Here is a 23,866-nt window from a genome sequence, read left to right as displayed (position 1 = left end):
AGGAGGCAGCAGGTTTTTGAGGGCTCAGCACCCACAATTTGGGGCCAGATTACCATGGCTCAGCACCCACTATCAGTGTCAGATTTTCCAAAGAGCCTCCCATTTAGGTGCCTAAACAGGGGCTGAAGTTTTCAAAACACTCAGCGGCCCCAGTAGTGACACTAATACTCTGGACCCCGCGTGCCCTCACCATGCTGAGCTCATTTGGAAATCCAGCTCATGGTGCTGAAAGCAGTGTTGGTAGTGAGCGGCCATCTGTATTAAGACTCCCAATTTTGCTAATGCTAGCAGAGCTCAACTGCTATCAGCAGCCATGGGAAATGATTGATAAGACATATTTTCCAACCCTTTCCCATGAAGGTCTCAGGACCCATTTTTCCCACATACACACAACATTTTTGCAAGTGTCTTGAATAGTTTTCCCTTTTAGCTGCTTGTCTTGTCTACTTATCGTAAGTCACTGTTTCTGCTTTCAGATACACCTTCACTGGGATATACACCTTTGAGTCCATGATAAAGATAGTAGCCAGAGGATTTTGCATTGACCAATTTACATTCCTACGCGACCCATGGAACTGGCTGGATTTCAGTGTTATCATTATGGCGTAAGTAGACTCAGTAAGGGACATGGCACAAGCAGGAAGCCTAGCTAACCAAGTTGTAACATTGCTGGTATAGGATGAATTGGAAACAAATGTCTGGAAAATTGCCAGAGATGTTAGAGTTAGTATCATCCACACTGGGGATATGCTCCAATTCCTGCACTTGATGGCCAGTCACTGCAGTAGCCATACCCCAAATGTAGACAAAGAGAGCTGTGATTGCATCGGTGGAGCTAACCCCAGTGCCAAGCAGGGTTAAACTTCACTGAGGTATATTATGACTTTCCTTGTCTATACTTGGGGTTTTGTGTTGGTTGTTGGCCCCCTATGGCCAGGATTGGAGTACATCTCCAAAGCAGACAAGGCCCACCCAGGTCACCTTGCCTGTCCCTCTCAGTCAGGTCTGGCTTGTTATCTCGCTTTGCCCAGAAAGAATCAAACTGTGCTACTTCCTACCCATATTTCTAGTCTCTCTGCAGTGACTCTCTTCCTATTATTTCTCTGTCCTCACTAGTGTTCACACCACACCCCCTCAATATCCACTGGGACCAGTTAATGTTCTGGCTACTTCCTCTTCCAGATGGGCAGTGAAGATGTTAAATTTAACAAATTTGATGGGGGAGCCAGAAGGCTCTGTGCGCTACTCTTGTCCGCAGGCACTGCCCTCCCCCCAGCTCCCACTGGCCGCGGAGCTGGTGTTCGGGGCAGGGGCAGCAACCCTAACCCGTGGCCCACCGCCTAGGAGCCGGACCTCCTGGCCACTTTCAGGGCACAGTGCGGTGCCAGGGCAAGTAGGGAGCCTGCCTTAGACCTGCAGCACTGCTGACCAGACTTTTGATGGCCCAGTCAGCAGTGCTGACTGGAGTCACCAGGGTCCCTTTTCGAACGGGCATTCCAGTGGAAAACCGGACACCTGGTAACCCTACCCCAGATCCCAAAGGCATCATCCACAATGGCCTCATGACAGTGTGACTACCACATCCTAGGATTTGTCCACACAGGCTAGTGCACAGTAGGGAGGCCACTAGTCCAGGATTAAACTGGATGGCTCTCTTTTTGAGAGGTTTGCCACGCCCGGTACTTGGATAAAACTGGACATGGTTTTGTCCCGTATCAGATGGGGGACACTGCTGTGCCCCAACCCACTCTTAAAAATGGCACCTCTGGAATGCATGGTGACCTCGAATGCACCATGTGTGCAAAGTCACACTGGTGGGGGTGAGGTGGCGCACTCTGAAAGATGGTGCCCTCTCCGCATGTGGCATGACCTCACACCCACCACCATGCCAGCAAGGGCGGAGTTATCACCAGCGGGGGCAGGGTCACACCATTCCCAGAAGTACCGGAATGTCCGATGTTGTGGGAAGGTTTGGAGCGGCCACCTTATGCACCAATATAATAAGGGACTTGATCTTCCTTGGCTTGAAACCAGAGTAAGCCGCACCAGTGCAGCATGTGGGCATGAGGCATTTAATTGAATCATAGGATTGGAAGGGACCTTGAGAGGTCATTTAGTCCAGCCCCCTGCACTCAAGAGGACTAAAGATTATCTAGACCATCCCTGACAGGTGTTTGTCGAACCTGCTCTTAAAAACCTCCAGTGAATGCAGGGGGCATCTCTGTGTTGTGTTTGTACAGCACCTAGCGCAGTGGGGCCATTTCCAAGACTGGAGCTCAAGGATGCTATCATCATAGATTCATAGATTCATAGATTCTAGGGTCAGAAGGAACCAATGTGATCATCTAGTCCGACCCCCTGCACAAAGCAGGCCACAGAACCCTACCCATCCACTTCTATAACAAATCCCTAACCTATGCCTGAGTTATTGAAGTCTTCAAATTGTGGTTTGAAGACCTCAAGCTGCAGAGAATCCACCAGCAAGTGACCCATGCCCCATCATCATCATCATCAGGAATCAATCAGTATAGCTCACCTGATGTAAAACTTCCCAGTGTAGACAAAACCACAGGCACCTTGCTCCTAGGAGCTTTCCCCAGCCTTCTCAAGGCAACACAGCTCCGGGCCTTCCCTCTTTAGTCTTTGCAAGTAGCTGTGAAGAGCTAATGAATCCTCTTGAGGCACTCACAGCAGCACACAGCCTGTAGGCTCCCTCGGTGGTAACGCTGCAGGTTGGCAGCTCTACTGCTTTTGTCTCTGAAAGTGACCATGACCTAGAGTGCTGTGAAAACACTCTGCACCTTCAGCTGCCGCAGCAGAGCAATCCTTCTGAATCCTCCTTTCTCCTCATCTCCCCCAGTTACACCACAGAGTTTGTGGATTTGGGAAATGTCTCAGCTCTACGAACGTTTCGTGTTCTCCGTGCACTGAAAACAATCACCGTGATTCCAGGTAGGTCAAGGAGCATTTGCCTTCCAAACCATCTCCGTTCCTTTCCACAGTTTAAGCTTTAACTTGAAAAACCGGCCAGCTTGCAGATTTTTGCCCTTCACCTTGGATTGTCCCACCAGTTCAAAGTGAGTGTGGAACGCTCCTGTTCCTGTGTGACACTGTTTTATACCCACTTTGCACTTACTGTCACTGGCATAACTGACTATACAGGTTGGAGGATAGTGGAGAAAATGGCCCCTTGCCTGTTGAGAGGCGAAGGCATTTTTCTTTGAGTTGGGGGCATTATGGCAGTGGTAGTGCTAAAAGCTCCAGCAGCATTGCCAGCCCAGTTATAAGACCCTGCTTTTGCTTGTGCATAACTTTGCAAAAAAACGTCCTTTTGAGCTGACAATTTCCATGTCCCAAAGTAATTTTTTTGCCTTGGAAAACTTTGAGAGAAATGCATTTAATTGTTTTGCATTATTTTGTGTCTTTTAAAAAGAGGAATACGTTTCAGACTTTGACTGTCTATACTTGGAGCTCAAGTGTGTTCCCAGCTCATGTAGACATACTCGCATTCACTCTCATTAGGCTAAAAATAGTAGAGTAGCTGCGCTGGCACAGGCAGTGGTGAGCAGTGGCATAGGCTAGCTGCCCAGTGCACAAACCTGTCTGGACCCCGTAGGCGCTTATTGGTGGTAGCTAAGCTAGGCCACCACTTGCCGTTGACTGTGCTAGTGTGGCTACACTACTATTTTTAGCACATTAGCATGATAAGATCTAGCACAAGAGTGTCTGCATGATCTAGGAATCACACACCTAGCTCCAAGTGTAGATGTAGCCTTTAGGGTCAAATCCTGCTGATTTTTACACACGTGAGTGAGTCCCATTCATTCAGTGGGGCTATTCATGAGGAGAGATTAATAAGACTGGGACTGTTCTGCTTGGAAAAGAGCTGACTAAGGGGGGATATGATTGAGGTCTATAAAATCATGACTGGTGTGGAGAAAGGGAATAGGGAACTGTCATTTACCTTCTGACACAGCACAAGGACCAAGGGTCACCCAACAAAATTAGCAGGCAGCAGGTTTTAAAAAAAACAAAAGGAAGTACTACTTCACACAACACATTCTCCACCAAAAATGTTCTGCTTATAAGAAGCACACGGGATCTTTTTCAGGGGAGAAGGCAACATGCCATGTTCATTGAAGATACAACTATTAGCATATGCCTTCAATCATACACCACACACACACACTGCCCCGCCAGTCAATGTTATAGTTACCAGTCCAGAGTCCGGATCAATCTAGTGGCCAGCTATGCTGATCACAGGTAGGTAAGAGCCTGATTCTGTCGGTGGCGACATGATGCTCCAGGGAAGTCTTGGCAGGATGAACCCAAAATTTCATGGCAAGGCACTCTGTTTATATAGTGATTTTCCTTCACTGGAACGAATGAGTTTTGCACTGTCATGCTGTAATCAATTGTTGTTTGATGAGTGCTTGTTTTCTTAAATTGTCCTTTTCATTCTTTATCTTATTCTTTTATTAAGTCTCTCAGGGAGTTCTCCCAGGCTGGTTTTGATCAGCGCTATCTTGTCCCCACTAATAGATTCCTGTCTCATCTTTAGAGTCGTCAATCTGCCCTCCTCTGGCATTTCAATAGGGGCGTGTTGCAGCCTCCTGGTGCCCTTGCGACTATCTCCAGTTCCTCCCTAGAACATCTGGTTCAGTGATGGCCTTCACACGTATCTCTTAACACCCATTCCTCATTCACACACAAAACAGAATTAATTTACACAGAACATTTTGAACAGGAACATCAAATTGCAATGCAAAAGAAAAACAATCACCACATTCTTTTACTTATTTTAAAATGCTAAACCTACAACAAAATGGTGGCCCTCAAAGATCTGTTTCTGCCTTGAAGTCCAAACACAAAAAAATTCTGGCTGATGCATCTCTACCAATGACCCCTTAGGCCATTCCTTTATGCTACTCAAAAAGGGTGGCTGCCAGGATGTGGTCAAATCCTACACCAATACATTTAATATCTGCAATATTATGATCTTATTCTTTATCCTTCATTCTAGATTATACAAAATACAAACATAAAATCCTACTAATACAAAGCTAACCTGTGTAACTCCTTGCCAGGAGATATTGTGAAGGCCCAAAGTATAACTGAGTTTAAAAAATGTCAGTTCATGGAGGATATGTCCATCCATGGCTCTTAGACAAAATGGTATGAGCAGAACCCCATGCTCTGGTTGTCCCTAAACTTCTGACTGCCAGAAGCTGGGAGTAGGTGACAGGGGATGAATCACTTGATAAATTGCCCTGTTCTGTTCATTTCCTCTGAAGCATCTGGCATTGGCCTCTGTCAGAGACAGGATGGCCTATCTGAGCCATTGGCCTGACCCAGTATGGCCCTTCTTACGTGATGATGTTTTTCTGTTCTTACCCAACTAAGTATGGTCAACTCATTTGAACAAGAGAAGCAGGATTTAGCATTTTTACTGCACTCAGATAGTCCAAAATGACTGAACTATAAGGACTTAATTATGGGAAGGACCTCAAGCTAATCTCCGTGTTTGGGGGGTGGGGGGACAGGTTTGTGACATGCATAATCATGACCCTAATTGAGCGCAGAGTTGTGCTTAGTCATCTTGGCCTTGATTTTAGCTAGGTCTCAACCTGGCCTCCAAAACGAGGTGCAGGCAGAAAGCTAGGAAAGGGAAAGTGTGTAGCTGCGAGCACAAAGAGATGAGCATGTAATTCTAGTCCCACCATTTGGCTGGCAGTGTTGGGTATGTCTGCAGTGCAATTAGAGACCCACGGCTGGCCTGTGCCAGCTGACTCGGGCTCACAGGGCTCAGGGGCTGTTTAATTGCAGTGTAGACATTCGGGCTCAGGCTGCAGCCCAAGCCCTGGGACCCTACTATCTCATAGTGTCTTAGAGCCCAGGCTCCAGCCTGAGCCCAAACATCAACATCATAATAAAACAGTCCCCTAGCTTGAGCCTCGCAAGCCTGAGTCAGCTGGCACGGGCTAGCCGTGGGTGTCTAATTGCAATGTAAACGTACCCTTAGAGGCCACTTTTGCAAATATATGCAGTCTGGGACTCCTGATGGTCACCTTATCCCAGCTTCTAGATGGCGCTGGGTTATATGTAAATTCAAACTACCTGGCTATGTGCCCAAGTATGAGCCAGATGTTGGGCTCCCACCCTGAGCACACATAGCTCTATGCTTTGCACACCAAGAGCTCAGGTTCAATGGGGGAGGCTACCTCGCTGGCACAGTGCAGAACCCTTTGGGCAAGCAGGGTGGCTGGCAAAGGTGGCTGCCAACCTTGTCCAATGGATCCTAACATTCCTCAGGCAAAGACCCAGGAGAGTGTCCTGGCATCATAGCAGTGGCCAAGTCAAAGACGCTCTGGGGATATTTCATCAGGACAAGAAGTCTTGTGCCCTGGCTTCTTTCACCACCTGCCAAGGCAGAGGGGACCCAATGCCAGCTATAGCCTGCTTGTTTTACTCACAGGATTAGGCCTTCCTCAGCCAAAATACAATAATATGGGGGATCCCCCTATGAACTCCCTACCAGACAAAGGATTAAAAGCAAAACCAAACAATTACTCCCCTAAGCCCCAGGCACAGGGATAGGATTATTGGGGTTTGCATCTTCCCTCAGTCGCACAGAGTAGGAGTCAAATGGGCGTGTGCCCACTCCCCCAATAGCTAACAGCTTTGAATGAGTGCCAAGGCCAACGGCAGGGCCAGCTGGCTTGCTGGTGAGGGATCTGCGGAGGCAATGAAAGTCACTTTTATTCCAGGATAATCAATGTACTTCCCAAGCAGAGTAATTAATCTGGCATGTGATCTCTTTATCTGGTCTAGAGTCTCCACCACACCGGCAGTTATTCTGGAGTGGTTTATTCTCCTCTTGTTCCAGTCAGTTTTCCCATGTACACATGTCCTTAGAGAATCGGAGTTTTACCTCAACAGGTGGAAATATTGGCACGATGACTGGGACAAACTGATCTCCAATATATATTTGGACATGAAATGGGTCCAATGCAAGTGGCAGATCTGAGCACTCCTGTGCTTGGGGACTGTTTTGGGCTCCAGAGATGAATTCTGAGGCTTGGTCCCATCACTAATTTGGGCGTCACACAAGGGGAATAAATATCTTCACATCCCAAGAGCCTCTCAGGGTCTGTTCAATAGCCTTCTCCCGCTTGGGACAGAAAGCTACCATTGTGCTTTCAGAGCAAAAGATGAGGTAACCTAGCTCCAATGCAAACTGTCACTCCATCGCCTGTACTTAGAAGCAGAAAGACTTCTCTGGCTCAAAGGGTTCAGAGCAGAGTGGAAGAGCTTGGCAGAGCTCAAAGTTCTCCCACTGGTTACAGGAAGAGAGGCAATCCTTTGGACGCAGCAGAATTCTTTGCCCTGAGATCAGGGTTAGCAAATAATTCATCCCAGGTGCAACAGCACTGAACCTCCTCCTGTTCATTTTAACCTAACTGTGATTTATTTGGCACATTTCAAATGAGAGGAAAAACACACAATGAAAGGGAGTTAGAAACCATCAAGGGAAAATAGTAACGGCTTCTGTGATGGAAAGATTTTAGGGCCAGTCTAGGGATGTTTCCATAGTATCCATTTAAATGTGTCTCTGAAACCTGTTCTTTTGTAAAAACAACAAGGAGTACTCGTGGCACCTTAGAGACTAACAAATTTATTAGGGCATAAGTTTTTGTGGGCTAAAACCCACTTCATCAGATGCATGGAGCAGAAAATGCAGTAAGAAGATATATATACACAGTACATGAAAAGATGAGAGTTTCCTTACCAAGTGGGGGGTCAGTTCTAATGAGACAATTCAATTAAAGAGGGCTCTTATCAAAAGGAGGAAAATTACATTAGTAGTGGTAATCAGGGTGGCCCATATCAAACAGTTGACGAGAAGGTGTGAGTAACAATAGGGGGAAATTAGCATGGGGAAATTAGTTTTTAGTTTTTGTAGTGACCCATCCACTCTGAGTCTTTATTCAGGCCTAATTTGTTGGTGTCCTGTTTGCAAATTAATTCCAGTTCTGCAGTTTCTCATTGGAGTCTGTTTTTGAAGTTTTTTGGTTGAAGAATTGTCACTTACGTCTGTTATTGAGTGTCCAGGGAGGCTGAAGTGTCTCCAACTGGCTTTGGAATGTTCTAGTTCTTGACGTCTGATTTGTGTCCATTTATTCTTTTGCTTAGAGACTGTCCAGTTTGGCCACTTTAATTGAATTATCTTGTTAGAACTGACCCCCTACTTGGTAAGGAAACTCCCATCTTTTCATCTGCTGTGTATATCTATCTTCCTACTGTATTTTCCACTCCATGCAGCTGATGAAGTGGGTTTTAGCCCACCAAAGCTTATGCTCAAATAAATTTGTTAGTCTCTAAGGTGGCACAAGGACTCCTCGTTGTTATTGCTGATACCGACTAAAATGGCTACCACTCTGAAAGCTGTTCTTTTGTGTGATCTAGCACATCAAAAGGACCATTTCTGGGCACAGAGTGATTCAAAACCTCAGGGGCAGCAGGCCTCATTACATGGCATAATTAATGTGTCAGGGCATGTGCTGGTGTCTGGTGGGGTCAGGAAAGAACTGATAGAGCTCTGTGAATAAGAGATTTTTCAGTTCACTGGCAATTCCAAAAACTCAAGAAAAAAACATTTTAGGACTAATAGAAAATGACATTTTTTGAATTTTTTGGTGAACTGAATAGTCAAAAAAATCATTTCTGATTTTTTGTTTTAACAAAATTTAAATGTTTTGATTTTGACCATTTTAAAATGTTTTAAATGTTTGTTATATAAACCTAAGGAAATTTGTAAACAAAAATTTTTGAACTGAAAAACTGAAACATTTCATTTTTAAAATGTTGAAACAAAATGTTTCCATTTTTTTAATTTTTGGGGCAGGTTTTATCTGAAACAATTTGCAAAACACTTTGGTGTTGCCAAATCTGCACTTTGTGCCAGAAAAAATTGTGTTGGCAGAAAAATTTCACCCCGCTTTATTTTCAACCCTTTGGATAATAGCATTGCACCACAGGCAGGTGAATTTTTATGGGAAGGGGTCTTGCCTTACACTGAAATACAGGTTGGTCTGGAGTTAGGGCAGTGGGCAACTCTTATGGGATGCATGCGCTCCACACCAACATTAGAACATTATCGATGATTAACAAATTAATAACTACACCAATAATAATGTCTCCCTCCTCAGGGCTGAAGACAATTGTTGGAGCTTTGATACAGTCCGTGAAAAAGCTCTCTGATGTCATGATTCTCACTGTCTTCTGTCTGAGTGTTTTTGCACTGGTTGGCCTTCAGTTGTTCATGGGGAACCTTCGGCAAAAATGCGTCAGGTGGCCACCCCCTATAAACGACACTTTGCAAGAGGATTTCTTTGGAATGGACAACGACACATTCGCTAACTCAACTCTCTATGGCAACACAACTGGGTTGAGTAATGGGACTTTTGACCGGGATTCTTACATCAACGATGAAGGTAAATACTTGTGTGCCTTCTCTCTGCTGTCAAAATGTGCCCAAGTAAACAATCTGATTGACTCCTCGCCACCATTCAGAGCCCCTCTCCTCAGCCAATCAACGTCCAGGATTGGCTGCCTTTCACAGCCCCACTCCTAAGCCAATCAACATCCAGGACTATCCACCATCCTTGGAAAATTTTGCACCATGTGATTAAGCCAATGACGAATCAAAATTAGCCACAGACTTCAAAAGCTGGAGGTGGAATCCAGAAACGATAAATGAATATTTTTTTCCAAAACCAGAAAATGTTGAGAAAATCAAACTGTTTTGGCAAAAAAGAAAGTGTTTAAAATAAAAGGGCGGAACCCTTTATTGAATATGGAGCCACACACCAAGGGTGGAGAGAGAATTCTAAAACTGCTTTCATATCCAGGGTCCTTCCACAGTGCAGACACATTCATTCAAGAGGCAGAACCAGCTGCTAGTCAGCCTGTCGCTGCCAAGTAACGCTGCAGTGTGATAGGTATTGGCTGGAGTCTTTCACATCTTGTTTAAAGCACTCAGCAGAACTCAGCGGCAGGTCACATTACATGCTGACTGAGGTGCTTTATTCCAATGGCATAAGTGGCTGTGAGGTTAACCACAAGAAGGCTCCATAGCAGGGGAGTTAAAGTCAATATCCACGAATGACTGAAATCTACGAAAACAGCAGAGACACATTCTGGCCATGCATTCAGGTTAACAGCTGCTCACACCAGAGCAACACATCCTGGCCTGAAATGCCATATGTTGGGTGACTTTTCAACACTCCACTGGTTAGTTAAATAGAAGCACAGGGGCTGGGAAGGAATCATTGATTGGGATGCACAGAACAGACTCCAGATAGGTCCCTCCAGGCTATTCAGAGGGCAAAGTCCAAATCAGGTAACACCCAAGGCGGGGTACTCATTGCTTCTCCATGCAGGTGGCTCAGGCTGCTGATCTGCACCCGCCAGAAGGGCCTGACCCCAGGGGCATGTTCTCCATGTCAGTAAATGAAATTAAATTCCTTCCTTGCTGTGTCTCAGCAGCTGCTGTGGTTCTCGTCTGGGTGGATCACTGGCAACATCAAAGAGGAATGAGATTGATGCATTCCCGGTCTCTTAGTGGGCTCGGTTTGGTGATGGCCTGAGAGTGCTTGTTATTTTCCACAGTTTCCCAGCAGGTCATGTGCAAAAATTCACTCAGCTGAAAACCTGCAGAGCCATGGCTCTGGCCTTTCTCCAGTCTTTTTAGTCCTCTTCCGTGAACATTCACACCAGCGAGCCTTGGTTTGCATGAAAGAGAATGTTAACATGTATTCACGCAAGCATTTGCTCTGACCACTCTTGCTGGCTGTCTCTAGAGCTGTCGCTGGGTTTGGGAGTCAGCCAGTCTGGCTAGTGAAACAAAACCATGTGACTAAGGTCACCTGTGCAAATTAGCACATTATAAATAGCAAATATAGGAAGCAATAGCTGTGGTGAATGCTTTATGCTGGGACACAGTCCAATTAGCCATTTGTTGAAGATTTGCAAATGATAAACAAACATGTGCAAATCAATGTTTCAATTCTCACTTGCTTTTTTCCTGAATTGCAAAGGGAATTTCTACTTTCTGGAGGGCTCGCTGGATGCTCTGCTCTGCGGGAACAGCAGCGATGCCGGGTGAGTGGGATCTGTTCTGACTGGCACAGACAGACCTGGGCAGCCCCTGGGGAGGGAAACAAAGAGGCCAGACGTGGCTTAGTCTGGGGATAGCACCCAGCCGGACCAGCCAATGAGAAGTGCCTGGTGTGCTTTTGGAGAAGAGGGTTGTGTGTAGGGTGACCAGATGTCCCAATTTTATAGGGACAGTCCCAATTTTTGCATCTTTTTCTTGTTGAGGCTCCTATTACCCCCACCACCCTGTCCTGATTTTTCACACTTGCTGTCTGGTCACCCTAGCTGTGGGCACGAATTCCCGTTGTACGTCTGGGCACAAATCTTTTGGGGATTGTGAGGGGAACCCTCTGCTCCCGTCTTATCTGCTCTCACACAGACCATTCAGAGACCTTCATTTGTAAACACCACTGTGAGTTTACTGACAGTGCTCCACCTTCTACAGCCATCCTATGTACAGAGTCATTCAGCTTGAGCAACCCTTCTCCCAAGGGACAGTGATGGGAAAAGGTCTCTCTACATAGAGATCTCCTGGATCAGGCCCCAGTTACTCTTTCATCTCTCCCTCTTCTGCTTCCTCACCCCCTTGCTCTTCCTTCCTGGGCTCTTTTACCCAGTCTCCTAGTTAACAAGCTAATTAGCTCATTAGCTATCCAGCCCCAATTTGATCTGGTAATCAGGAGCTCCTCTCCTTAATGAGGCCCTCCTTGGGAGTCTCATTGGCTAGACAGTAACCAGAGTGCTGGCTTGGTTGCTGACTCCCAGCACTCCTCACAGGGATGAAGAGTTTTTGTGCCGGTAGAAGTGCTGACTGATGCACACCAAATCACTAGTCACTTGCGAAAATCTTGGTCATAAATCTCGACTAGATACCTAAGTAAATGGCCACATTTTCAAACGTCCTGTCCACCCAGCAGTCGGTGGGAATTGCTAAGTGCTCAACACTTGAGTATCTGGTCACTCAGAGTATGTCTACGCTTCAATAAACCACCTGCGGCTGGCCAGGCCAGCTGAGTCTGGCTTGGGCTGCAGGCTAGGAGATTGCGGGGTACATTGAGTGCAGACTGGAGCTCAGGTTCTGGGAGGTACTGCTCCCAGCACAGAGCCCCTGGCAGGGCAGGATGACCTGCTCAGCCGGCATGGCAACCTGCTGGCCCCAGAATCCAACATGGCAACTGAGGGGAGCAGGCAGCAGTTGCCAAAGAAGGAAAACAAAGTGACTCTGCTGACAAAACCGGCCCCAGAGGAGTTTTTTGATGCCCCCTTCCACCCCGGAGAGATGGCCGTTGCAGAACTGGCCACAGAAAGTGAAGAGGCAAAAGCCGCTGGTAAGTTTCTGGCTCCATTTTTGTATTTATTAAAATAGGAATTAGAAATGGGGGATTTCCAGTTCATGAACCAATGCAAGCCCTGGGTAACATCCTGTATCCGCTAATGGCAGATGGCATGCCAGCACATTGGCACCCCCCACCTCTCTCCCACCACATGGAATTCAACATGGAGCTCAGGAAACACAAACAGGAAAGCAAGCAATGAAAAGTGAAGTTTTACTAGAAATGCACACATTTTCTTAGGACGTTCCGGTTTGTTAAAAATAACAACCTTAAACCTCGTCCATCCTCCCTGTGCAAGGAAAAGGCCTGGTTAGAGACCGTTGAATCGTGGAAGTCAACAAATGGCTATGCAGGTGGTGTCCAGGTGGTGTCGGAGAAAAGGCTTTGGATTCTTTGACCATGGGGATGGTGTTTCAAGAAGGAGGAGTGCTAGGCAGAGACAGGCTCCATCTAATTAAGAGAGGGAAGAGCATCTTCGCAAGCAGGCTGGCTAACCTAGTGAGGAGGGCTTTAAATTAGGTTCACCGAGGGAAGGAGACCAAAACCCTGAGGTAAGTGGGGAAGTGCGATACCGGAAGGAAGCAGGAGCAGGAGAGTGCAAGAGGGGAGGACTCCTGTCTCATACTGAGAAAGCAGGACAATCAGCGAGTTATCTTAAGTGCCTATACACAAATGCAAGAAGCCTGGGAAACAATCAGGGAGAACTGGAAGTCCTGGCACAGTCAAGGAACTATGATGTGATTGGAATAACAGAGACTTGGTGGGATAACTCACATGACTGGAGTACTGTCATGGAGGGATATAAACTGTTCAGGACGGACAGGCAGAGCAGAAAAGGTGGGGGAGTTGCACTGTATGTAAGAGAGCAGTATGACTGCTCAGAGCTCCGATATGAAACTGCAGAAAAACCTGAGAGTCTCTGGATTAAGTTTAGAAGTGTGAGCAACAAGGGTGATGTCGTGGTGGGACCACCAGACCAAGGGGATGAGGTGGACAAGGCTTTCTTCCGGCAACTAGCAGAAGTTACTAGATGGCAGGCCCTGGTTCTCATGGGAGACTTTAATCGCCTTGATATCTGCTGGGAGAGCAATACAGCAGTGCACAGACAATCCAGGAAGCTTTTGGAAAGTGTAGGGGACAATTTCCTACTGCACGTGCTGGAGGAACCAACTAGGGGCAGAGCTCTTCTTGACCTGTTGCTCACAAACCAGAAAGAATTAGTAGGGGAAGCAAAAGTGGATGGGAACCTGGGAGGCAGTGACCATGAGATGGTTGAGTTCAGGATCCTGACACAAGAAAGAAAGGAAAGCAGCAGACTGTGGACTCTGGACTTCAGAAAAGCAGACTGACTCCCTCAGGGAACTGATGGGCAGGATCCCCTGTGAGAATAACATGAGGGGCAAAGGAGTCCAGGAGAGCTGGCTTCAGTTTAAAGAATCCTTATTGCAGGGCCACGCAGAGGAGGGGCAAGTGGGGCGAGAATTTTTTGGGGCCCCTGGAGCGGGGTCCTTCACTCGCTCTGGGGGCCCTGGAAAACTCTCATAGGGCTCGGGCCCCCGGAGCTTCTTCTGCTCCGGATCTTCAGCGGTAATTCAGCGGCCGGGGGCTCCCACCGCAGGTCTTCGGAGCACTTCTGCAGCGGGTCCCGGAGTGGAAGGACTCCCTGCTGCCGAATTACCGCTGAAGCAGAGGCCTACCACCACCAAAGACCTCAGGCCCCCTGAATCCTCTGGGCGGCCCTGCCTTATTGAGGTTCCAGGAACAAACCATCCCGGTGAGTAAGAAGAATAGTAACTACGGCAGGCGACCAGCTTGGCTTACCAGTGAAATCCTTGCTGAACCTAAACACACAAAACAAGAGTCAGAGGGGTATACGTGTTAGTCTGGATCTGTAAAAAGCAAGAAAGAGTCCTGTGGCACCTTACAGACTAATAGACGTATTGGAGCATAAGCTTTCGTGGGTGAACACCCACCTTGTCAGACGCATGTGGTGGAAATTTCCAGAGGCAAGTATAAATATGCAGGCCAGAATCAGTCTGGAGATAATGATTTAGTTGGGGTTGGTTATAGAATCATAGAATATCAGGGTTGAAAGGGACCTCAGGAGGTCATCTAGTTCAACCCCCTGTTCAAAGCAGGGGGAAGGGATAGCTTAGTGGTTTGAGCATTGGCCTACTAAACCCAGAGTTGCAAATTCAATCCTTGAGGGGGCCATTTGGGGAACTGGGTTAAAAATCTGGGGATTGGTCCTGCTTTGAGCAGGGGGTTGGACTAGATGACCTCCTGAGGTCCCTTTCAACCCTAATATTCTATGATTCAATTCCCAACTAAATCATCCCAGACAGGGCTTTGTCAAGCCTGACCTTAAAAACCTCTAAGGAAGGAGGTTCCACCACCTCCCTAGGGAACCCATTCCAGTGCTTCACCACCCTCCTAGTGAAAAAGGTTTTCCTAATATCCAACCTAAGCCTCCCCCACTGCAACTTGAGACCATTAGTCCTTGTTCTGTCATCAGCTACCACTGAGAATAGTCTAGATCCATCCTCTTTGGAACCCTCTTTCAGGTAGTTGAATCCCCCCTCATTCTTCTCTTCTGCAGACTAAACAATCCCAGTTCCCTCAGCCTCTCCTCATAAGTCATGTCTTCCAGCCCCCTAATCATTTTTGCTGCCCTATGCTGGACTCTTTTCAGTTTTTCCACATCCTTTTTGTAGTGTGGGGCCCAAAACTGGACACAGTACTCCAGATGAGGTCTCACCAATATCGAATAGAGGGGGATGATCACATCCCTTGATCTGCTGGCAATGCCCCTACTTATACAGCCCAAAATGCCATTAGCCTTCTTGGCAACAAGGGCACACTATTGACTCATATCCAGCTACTCATCCACTGTAACCCCTAGGTCCTTTTCTGCAGAACTGCTGCCTAGCCAGTCGGTCCCTAGCCTGTAGCGGTGCATAGGATTCTTCCATCCTCAGTGCAGGACTCTGCACTTGTCCTTGTTGAACCTCATCAGGTTTATTTTGGCCCAATCCTCTAATTCAGTCCAGAAATGTGCCAGTGGGGATGTAAGGTGGATGGCAGTGCAGATCTGTGTGTTTGCATCCAGTCATAACAGGCTATGTTGGAAGCCTTGAGGAAGCACTGAACCATGCATATGCTAATGCAGCATCCTGTTCATTCCCTCATTACTTTTGACCCAATTCCAGGTGCTGATGGCTGCTAACTTTTCCCATAGCAGGAACTCCAAATAGGCAGTCCCATTTTGGGAAAGGTGTATTTTCCAGGGCCACCTTGGTAGCTGACCAGCCCACTCCGCTCATAGGTGTGCTGTTCAGTCGCCATCCTTTTGAATACTTTGGTAGCATATGTGGCTGCTTTCCCACTGGCAGCTTGGAACAAAAACTCTTGGCCACCACAGACACTACTATGTTCTCCAAAATGAGGCCTGCTGGAAATGATAGTGAAGGCTTCTGTAGCATGATGTGGACACTCAGCTCCCCGAGACCCCCATCTTTTTCTGCGATTAACCCAGCTGTGTCCAGGGCAGTGCCAGCTACCTGAAGCATCCATCTCCCAATGAGCTGAAAGTTCAGTAACATTTTATGTCTTTGACGTTCCAAGAGGATTTTTTCTGTGCTCCTGCGCTGAGCTGTTTGAGACAACAATCTGCTGTGACTTGTCCTGTTCCAGGCCCCTCGACCTCTACTGGCTGCAGGACCTCCAGAGCTCACCTGCATTGCAGCAGAAGCCTACTTCACATTCTGGACAGGGCCAACATGCAGGTCCAGGACCAAAGACAGGGACCTGCAGCTAGAGGAAGGCAGCATGAGGCAAGAGGAAAGGTTCAGGCTGGCACAGTTTGAGAATAGGGTTGCAGCATGGGAGCATTTGCTTTGTGGTTCCTGGAACAGGCCTGGTGGCTAAGGAAGAAGGACCAAGCTCACCAGAAAGAGCTGTTTGAGCAGCTGCTATCACTAATGGACACGAGTCCCAGCTTCCATTGCATTGCCCACCCCATGATCTGCGCCCCACCTTGGTACCCCGTGCTGCAATCCAGAAACAGCTGGGACAGCTCCATGGCTGGGTGGCCCACGCAATCGGATGCATTCACGGCTGGACAGGCGGGTGTGCCCCACGCAGCCCTCCAGGCTGACCTCCTCCCTGCAGATGCTGCCCCAGCGCCAAGTGTGCAGCAAATGAGGAAGGAAGGAAAAGGAGAGCGGGGGCCCAGGTTGGGGCTTTCTGTCTGGAGGATGGTTTCACTGTCTGCACTTTGTTCCTGGTTTTTTCAAAGGTTTTGGTGTTACTGGTGTTTTGGAGTCCTTATGGCAGCTGTTCTTTTCTAAAAAGTGTTTAATTATAAAGGGATTTATTATGTTAAGAAATGTTCTGACCATCCCTGCATCCCATCCCATAATGTGTATTTCAAATAATGAAGGTAAGCACATGATCAGGGGACAGTTGGGCACTTGTATGCAAAGGCTATTTCCCAACACAGTTATCTACTTCAATCTGTACATCGATCAGCTATGTACATCAATCTAGACTAGGAATCCACCCCCCGCCTTCCTCTGTCATAAGAACATAAGAACATAAGAATGGCCGTACCGGGTCAGACCAAAGGTCCATCTAGCCCAGTATTTGTCTACCGACAGCGGCCAATGCCAGGTGCCCCAGAGGGAGTAAACCTAACAGGCAATGATCAAGTGATCTCTCTCCTGCCATCCATCTCCATCCTCTGACAAACAGAGGCTAGGGACACCATTCCTTACCCATCCTGGCTAATAGCCATTAATGGACTTCACCACCATGAATTTATCCAGTTCTCTTTTAAACGCTGTTATAGTCCTAGCCTTCACAACCTCCTCAGGTAAGGAGTTCCACAAGTTGACTGTGCGCTGTGTGAAGCAGAAATTCCTTTTATTTGTTTTAAACCTGCTACCTATTAATTTCATTTGGTGACCCCTAGTTCTTGTATTATGGGAATAAGTAAATAACTTTTCCTTATCCACTTTCTCCACTTCACTCATCATTTAATATACCTCTATCATATGCTCCCTTAGTCTCCTCTTTTCCAAGCTGAAAAGTCCTAGCCTCTTTAATCTTTCCTCACATGGGACCCTCTCCAAACCCCTAATCATTTTAGTTGCCCTTTTCTGAACCTTTTCTAGTGCCAGTATATCTTTTTTGAGCTGAGGAGACCACATCTGTACACAGTATTCGAGATGTGGGCATACCATGGATTTATATAAGGGCAATAATATATTCTCAGTCTTATTCTCTATCCCCTTTTTAATGATTCCTAACATCCTGTTTGCTTTTTTTACCGCTTCTGCACACTGCATGGACATCTTCAGAGAACTATCCACGATGACGCCAAGATCTTTTTCCTGACTCGTTGTAGCTAAATTAGCCCCCATCATATTGTATGTATAGTTGGGGTTATTTTTTTCCAATGTGCATTACTTTACATTTATTCACATTAAATTTCATTTGCCATTTTGTTGCCCAATCACTTAGTTTTGTGAGATCTTTTTGAAGTTCTTCACAATCTGCTTTGGTCTCAACTATCTTGAGCAGTTTAGTATCATCTGCAAATGTTGCCACCTCACTGTTTACCCCTTTCTCCAGATCATTTATGACTAAATTGAATAGGATTGGTCCTAGGACTGACCCTTGGGGAACACCCCTCTCCATTCTGAGAATTTACCATTAATTCCTACCCTTTGTTCCCTGTCTTTTAACCAGTTATCAGTCCATGAAAGGACCTTCCCTTTTATCCCATGACAGCTTAATTTACATAAGAGCCTTTGGTGAGGGACCTTGTCAAAGGCTTTCTGGAAATCTAAGTACACTATGTCCACTGGATCCCCCTTGTCCACATGTTTGTTGACCCCTTCAAAGAACTCTAATAGATTGGTAAGACACGATTTCCCTTTACAGAAACCATGTTGACGATTGCTCAACAGTTTATGTTTTTCTATGTGTCTGACAATTTTATTCTTAACTGTTGTTTCGACTAATTTGCCCAGTACTGATGTTGGACTTACTGGTCTGTAATTGCCCGGATCACTTCTAGAGCCCTTGTTAAATATTGGCATTACATTAGCTAACTTAGAGTCATTGGGTACCGAAGGCGATTTAAAGGACAGATTACAAATCTTAGTTAATAGTTCTGCAACTTCACATTTGAGTTCTTTCAGAACTCTTGGGTGAATGCCATCTGGCCCTCATGAATTGCTAATGTTGAGTTTATCAATTAATTCCAAAACTTCCTCTAGTGACACTTCAATCTGTGACAGTTCCTCAGATTTGTCACCTACAAATGCCAGCTCAGGTTTGGGAATCTCCCTAACATCCTCAGCTGTGAAGACTGAAGCAAAGAATCCATTTAGTTTCTCCGCAATGACTTTATCATTTTTAAGCGCTCCTTTTTGTATCTTGATCATCAAGGGGCCCCACTGGTTGTTTAGCAGGCTTCCTGCTTCTGATGTACTTAAAAAACATTTTTTTATTACCTTTGGAGTTTTTGGCTAGCCCTTCTTCAAACTCCTCTTTGGCTTTTCTTACTATACTCTTGCACTTAATTTGGCAGTGGTTATGCTCCTTTCTATTTGCCTCACTAGGATTTGACTTCCACTTTTTAAAGGAAGTCTTTTTATTGCTCTCTGCTTCTTTTACATGGTTGTTAAGCCACGGTGGCTCTATTTTAGTTGTTTTACTGTGTTTCTTAATTTGGGGTATACATTGAAGTTGGGCCTCTATTATGGTGTCTTTAAAAAGCGCCCATGCAGCTTGCAGGGATTTCATTTTAGTCACGGTACCTTTTAACTTCTGTTTTACTAACCCCCTCATTTTTGCATAATTCCCCCTTTTGAAATTAAATGCCACAGTGTTGGACCATTGAGATGTTCTTCCCACCACAGGGATGTTAAATGTTATTATATTGTGGTCACTATTTCCAAGCAGTCCTGCTATAGTTACCTCTTACCTCTTTGACCAGATCCTGAGCTCCACTCAGGATTAAATCTAGAGTTGCCTCTCCCCTTGTGGATTCCCATACCAGCTGCTCCATGAAGCAGTCATTTAAAGTACTGAGAAATTTTATCTCTGCATTTCATCCTGAAGTGAAATGTTCCCAGTCAATATGGGGATAATTGAAATCCCCCACTATTATTGGTTCTTAATTTTGATAGCCTCTCTAATATCTCTTAGCATTTCATCATCACTATTACTGTCCTGGTCAGGTGGTCAAGAATAGATCCCTAATGTAATATTTTTATTAGAGCATGAAATTTCTATCCATAGAGACTCTATGGAACATGTGGATTCGCTTAAGATTTTTACTTCATTTGAATCTACATTTTCTTTCACATATAGTGCCACTTCTCCCCCTGCATGACCTGTTCTGTCCTTCCGATATATTTTATACCCCCAGAATGATTGTGTCCCATTGATTGCTCTCAGTCCACCAGGTTTCTGTGATGCTTATTATATCAATATCCTTCTTTATCACAAGGCACTCTAGTTCACCCAGCTTATTATTTAGACTTCTAGCACTTGTGTACAAGCACTTTAAAAACTTGTCCCTGTTTATTTGTCTGCCATTTTCTGATGTGTCAGATTCTTTTTTATGTGACTGTTTATCATCTGATCTGGCCCTTACATTATCCTCTTCCATCCTCTGTTCCTGACGATAACCTGGAGATTCTCTATCTTTAGACTCTCCCCTAAGAGAAGTCTGTGTCCGATCCACATGCTCCTCTGCAGCAATCGGCTTTCCCCCATCTCCTAGTTTAAAAACTGCTCTACAACCTTTTTGATGTTTAGTGCCAGCAGTCTGGTTCCCCTTTGGTTTAGGTGGAGCCCATCTCTCCTGTACAGGCTCCTCCCATCCCAAAATTTTCCCCAGTTCCTAATGAACGTAAACCCCTCCTCTCTACACCATCTTATCCACGCATTGAGACTCTGAAGCTCTGCCTGCCTACCTGGCCCTGCGTGTGGAACTGGGAGCATTTCTGAGAATGCCACCATAGAGGTCCTGGATTTCAGTCTCTTCCCTAGCAGCCTAAATTTGGCTTCCAGGACATCTCTCCTACCCTTCCCTATGTCACTGGTACCTACATGTACCATGACAACCGGCTCCTCCTCAGCACTACACATAAGTCTGTCTAGATGCCTCGAGAGATCCACAACCTTCGCACCAGGCAGGCAAGTCATCATACGGTTCTCCCGGTCATCACAAACCCAGCTATCTATGTTTCTAATGATCAAATCTCCCATTACTAACACCTGCCTTTTCCTAGCAACTGGAGTTCCCTCCCCAGGAGAGGTAACCTCAGTGCGAGAGGCAATCCCAGCACCATCTGGAAGGAGGGTCCCAACTATGGGAAGGTTTCCCTCTGCTCCCATTGACAGTTCTGCTTCCCTGAGCCTTTCATCCTCCTCAACAGCACAGGGGCTGTCTGACCGGAGGTGGGACAATTCTACAGTGTCCCGGAAAGCCTCATCAACATACCTCTCTGCCTCTCTTAGTTCCTCCAATTCCGCCACCCTGGCCTCCAAAGTCCGTACGTGGTCTCTGAGGGCCAGGAGCTCCTTGCACCGACTGCACACATACGCCACCCGCCCACAGGGCAGGTAATCGTACATGCTACACTTAGTGCAATAGACTGGATAGCCCCCACTCTGCAGCTGGGCTTCTCCCTGCATTGTCTCCCAGTTAATGGAAGGGTTGTTTAAAGGGTTGTTTAAAGCTTTGAATATAGTTTGGTTTACAGGTTTTAAGGGGACTAAAGGTGCACAGATAGGACAGACAACGGACCCCCGCTCCCTTCCCACTCCCTTTCTGAACTCCCTTGCGAAACTCCCTGTTAGCAGCCCCTGTTCACAAGCGATCACATCATAAGTACAATGCATGGCAAAGAACCCCTCCCCCAAAAAATGACCCCCCAAGGCAATCCACCCCAACTTCATCACAAGCACATTCATACCAGTGCTGTTCTCCCTCTTCCCTTGGGCCAGGCAAGCCCATCATTCTGGAGCACACAGCATCCCTGACTTCTGGTGCCCAGGAACATCCAGCACCAGCACTTTCTGGCTGGTCTGTAAACACGTCAATCTGCCAAAAGCACACTTGACGCCGGCTGAGCATGGCATTCAACCTCCTCTTGCCAGGGCCTCCGAGATCAGGGGACAGTTTGATAAGCCAAGGCAAAAGGGTGCACATAAGGTCCTCAAGTAAACAGGAGAGACAGTAGCTCCACTTATGACTTTGTCATTTGGTGGGAATGTAGCCCCCCAGTAAGCGGAAAACCCTGGCATCACGATCTGTCCAGTGCAGCCCACGCTGGCATCCATACATTGGAGTCTGTGCTCCACCTGGGCCTGCATACCAATGGAGCAGTACCCTTTGCAGTTCATGTCCTCATGTGCTTCTTGAGGAAGACAAACTATGGGGCCATGAGTCTCATCAAGGCCCCAGTGCAGTCTGGAAACCCCATTCTCTCAAAGTCAGCAATAACTCCACATTGGGAGTAACTCACATGCCTGACTGCCTCAGAAACCTCTGCCACCACTTTACCCCCAGCCAAACTTCCAACACCAAGCTGGTTAGTAATGACCCTATAGAAGTCTAGTGTAGTCAGCTTCCAGACAGGTATAACAACCTGCCTCTGGGCCGGAGTGGCCTGCCTCATGCATGTCTTTATGCTGGAGGGGTGAGGCAAGCTGCTCACAAACTGCATGGTGATGTGATCCCACCAGTCCATGTTTGTGGCCCTGCCAAGAGTCATGAGCAGCATCAGCCATGTCTGTGTCCTCCTCCTGCTCCATCATTAGCTCTTTGGTGGGCCAAAAAATGCTGCTGGGACATCCACTGGAGTCTCGTGGAAGTTCTGCCCATTTCCTGAAACAGGAGTGACAGTGCAAGCAAGACAAGTTCTTCAAATGGCACCTCCTCATGTTGCTGGCTCCGGTTGCTGGGGCTGTGCACATCGAAATGCCGAGTCAGTAGGATGTGTCAGTGGCTGTTCAAACTTCCTGTGACAGCCAGGGTGGACAGTTAAGTTTTTCCACACAGCACTACGAACAAAGAGCTAGAGCAGCCACCTTTTTGGAGTGTGGGTCAGTGGTCAATTAGCCACTGGGCTAACAGGGTCCGTGCCCAGGGGCCTGGCCAATTGGGGGCCCCCAGAAAAATGGGCTCCCCTGCGTCTGATCCACCTGCCCAACACTCCTGCTGCCCCTGCACCTCAACCCCAGGTGTGCGAGTTGGGGGGGTGGGGCAAGCCCGCGCACCCTGACCCCATTTCCCTAGCACCCAGTTTTGAAAGCCTTGGCTTAATTGTCTGCAAATGTGTATGGCTGTTGGTGCACGCTGTATTGGTGCAAGCTGTGTGTGTGTGTGTGTGTGTGTGTGTGTGTGTGTGTGTGTGTGTGTGTGTGTGTGTGTGTGTGTGTGTGTGTGTGTGTGAGAGAAAGGGGATCTGACTCTGAACTGAATGCTTCTCCATCTGGCATTGAGTCACCCGTATCCAAGCCCACTTGCTTCACTGGGGTCGTGCAGGTAAAACTGGGCCCTTTGCACCTTGCACCCTCCTCAAGTTTCTGAACATAAAACTAGATTCACTTTTGCCCTGGCTTGCCCTTCCTGGGCCAGGCAGGGGCTGAACCCAGCACTAATATACCCTCTCCTCTCTGCTCCCTCTGGCAGGAAGTGCCCTGAAGGATACATGTGTATGAAAGCAGGAAGGAATCCGAACTATGGCTATACCAGCTATGACACTTTTAGCTGGGCTTTCCTTTCTCTCTTCCGCCTCATGACTCAGGACTTTTGGGAGAATCTCTTCCAGCTGGTGAGCCCTTTCTTTCCTTTTATTTGGGTTTTCCCACTGGCAGAGGCAATAGCTTGCATTTGTTTGCACATTCCCATACACATGGCAGGTCACTGAATTAAAGGTCATTGTGTATTTTTTTTTTTAATTTCCTCTTGTTTTGTAAAAGCAGCAGAGTCCTGTGGCACCTTACAAACTAACAGATGTACTGGAGCATGAGCTTTCATGGGTGAATACCCACTTCGTCGGATGCATGTATTCACCCACGAAAGCCCATGCTCCAATACGTCTGTTAGTCTATAAGGTGCCACAGGATTCTTTGCTGCTCTTACAGATCCAGACAAACTCGACTACACCTCTGACTCTTGTTGGGTCCAAGCCCATCTGTGGGCTGGGAGATCTAAAACATGCCTCTGGTCACACAGTGTAAAGCACGTGGGAGCTTGTTGCTTATAGATATTCATCCAAAAGCATCTGGGCTGGAAGGGAGCACCTGGCTAAGTGCAATGGGGCATATTTTCCATGGAGCTGGGCCTG

At 46.9% G+C, this 23,866-nt stretch overlaps 1 protein-coding gene across 3 annotated transcripts in view; it reads left to right on the top strand.

Moving 5' to 3' along the window:
• The window catches only part of SCN4A (sodium voltage-gated channel alpha subunit 4), a 176,736-nt gene that overhangs the window by 79,516 nt on the left and 73,354 nt on the right, over positions 1 to 23,866 (top strand). For all 3 annotated transcript variants that reach the window (XM_030541361.1, XM_030541362.1, XM_030541363.1), the window contains exons 5-9: positions 477 to 605; positions 2,861 to 2,952; positions 9,210 to 9,494; positions 11,100 to 11,163; positions 23,209 to 23,350. In XM_030541361.1, coding sequence (XP_030397221.1) covers positions 477 to 605; positions 2,861 to 2,952; positions 9,210 to 9,494; positions 11,100 to 11,163; positions 23,209 to 23,350 — 712 coding nt within the window. The remainder of the gene's footprint in view (positions 1 to 476; positions 606 to 2,860; positions 2,953 to 9,209; positions 9,495 to 11,099; positions 11,164 to 23,208; positions 23,351 to 23,866) is intronic.

This window comes from Gopherus evgoodei, chromosome 23 (assembly GCF_007399415.2).
Source record: "Gopherus evgoodei ecotype Sinaloan lineage chromosome 23, rGopEvg1_v1.p, whole genome shotgun sequence".
NCBI lineage: Eukaryota > Metazoa > Chordata > Testudines > Testudinidae > Gopherus > Gopherus evgoodei.
The sequence above is the reverse complement of the archived record's forward strand: the minus strand, read 5'-3'. Positions and strand labels throughout refer to the sequence as shown.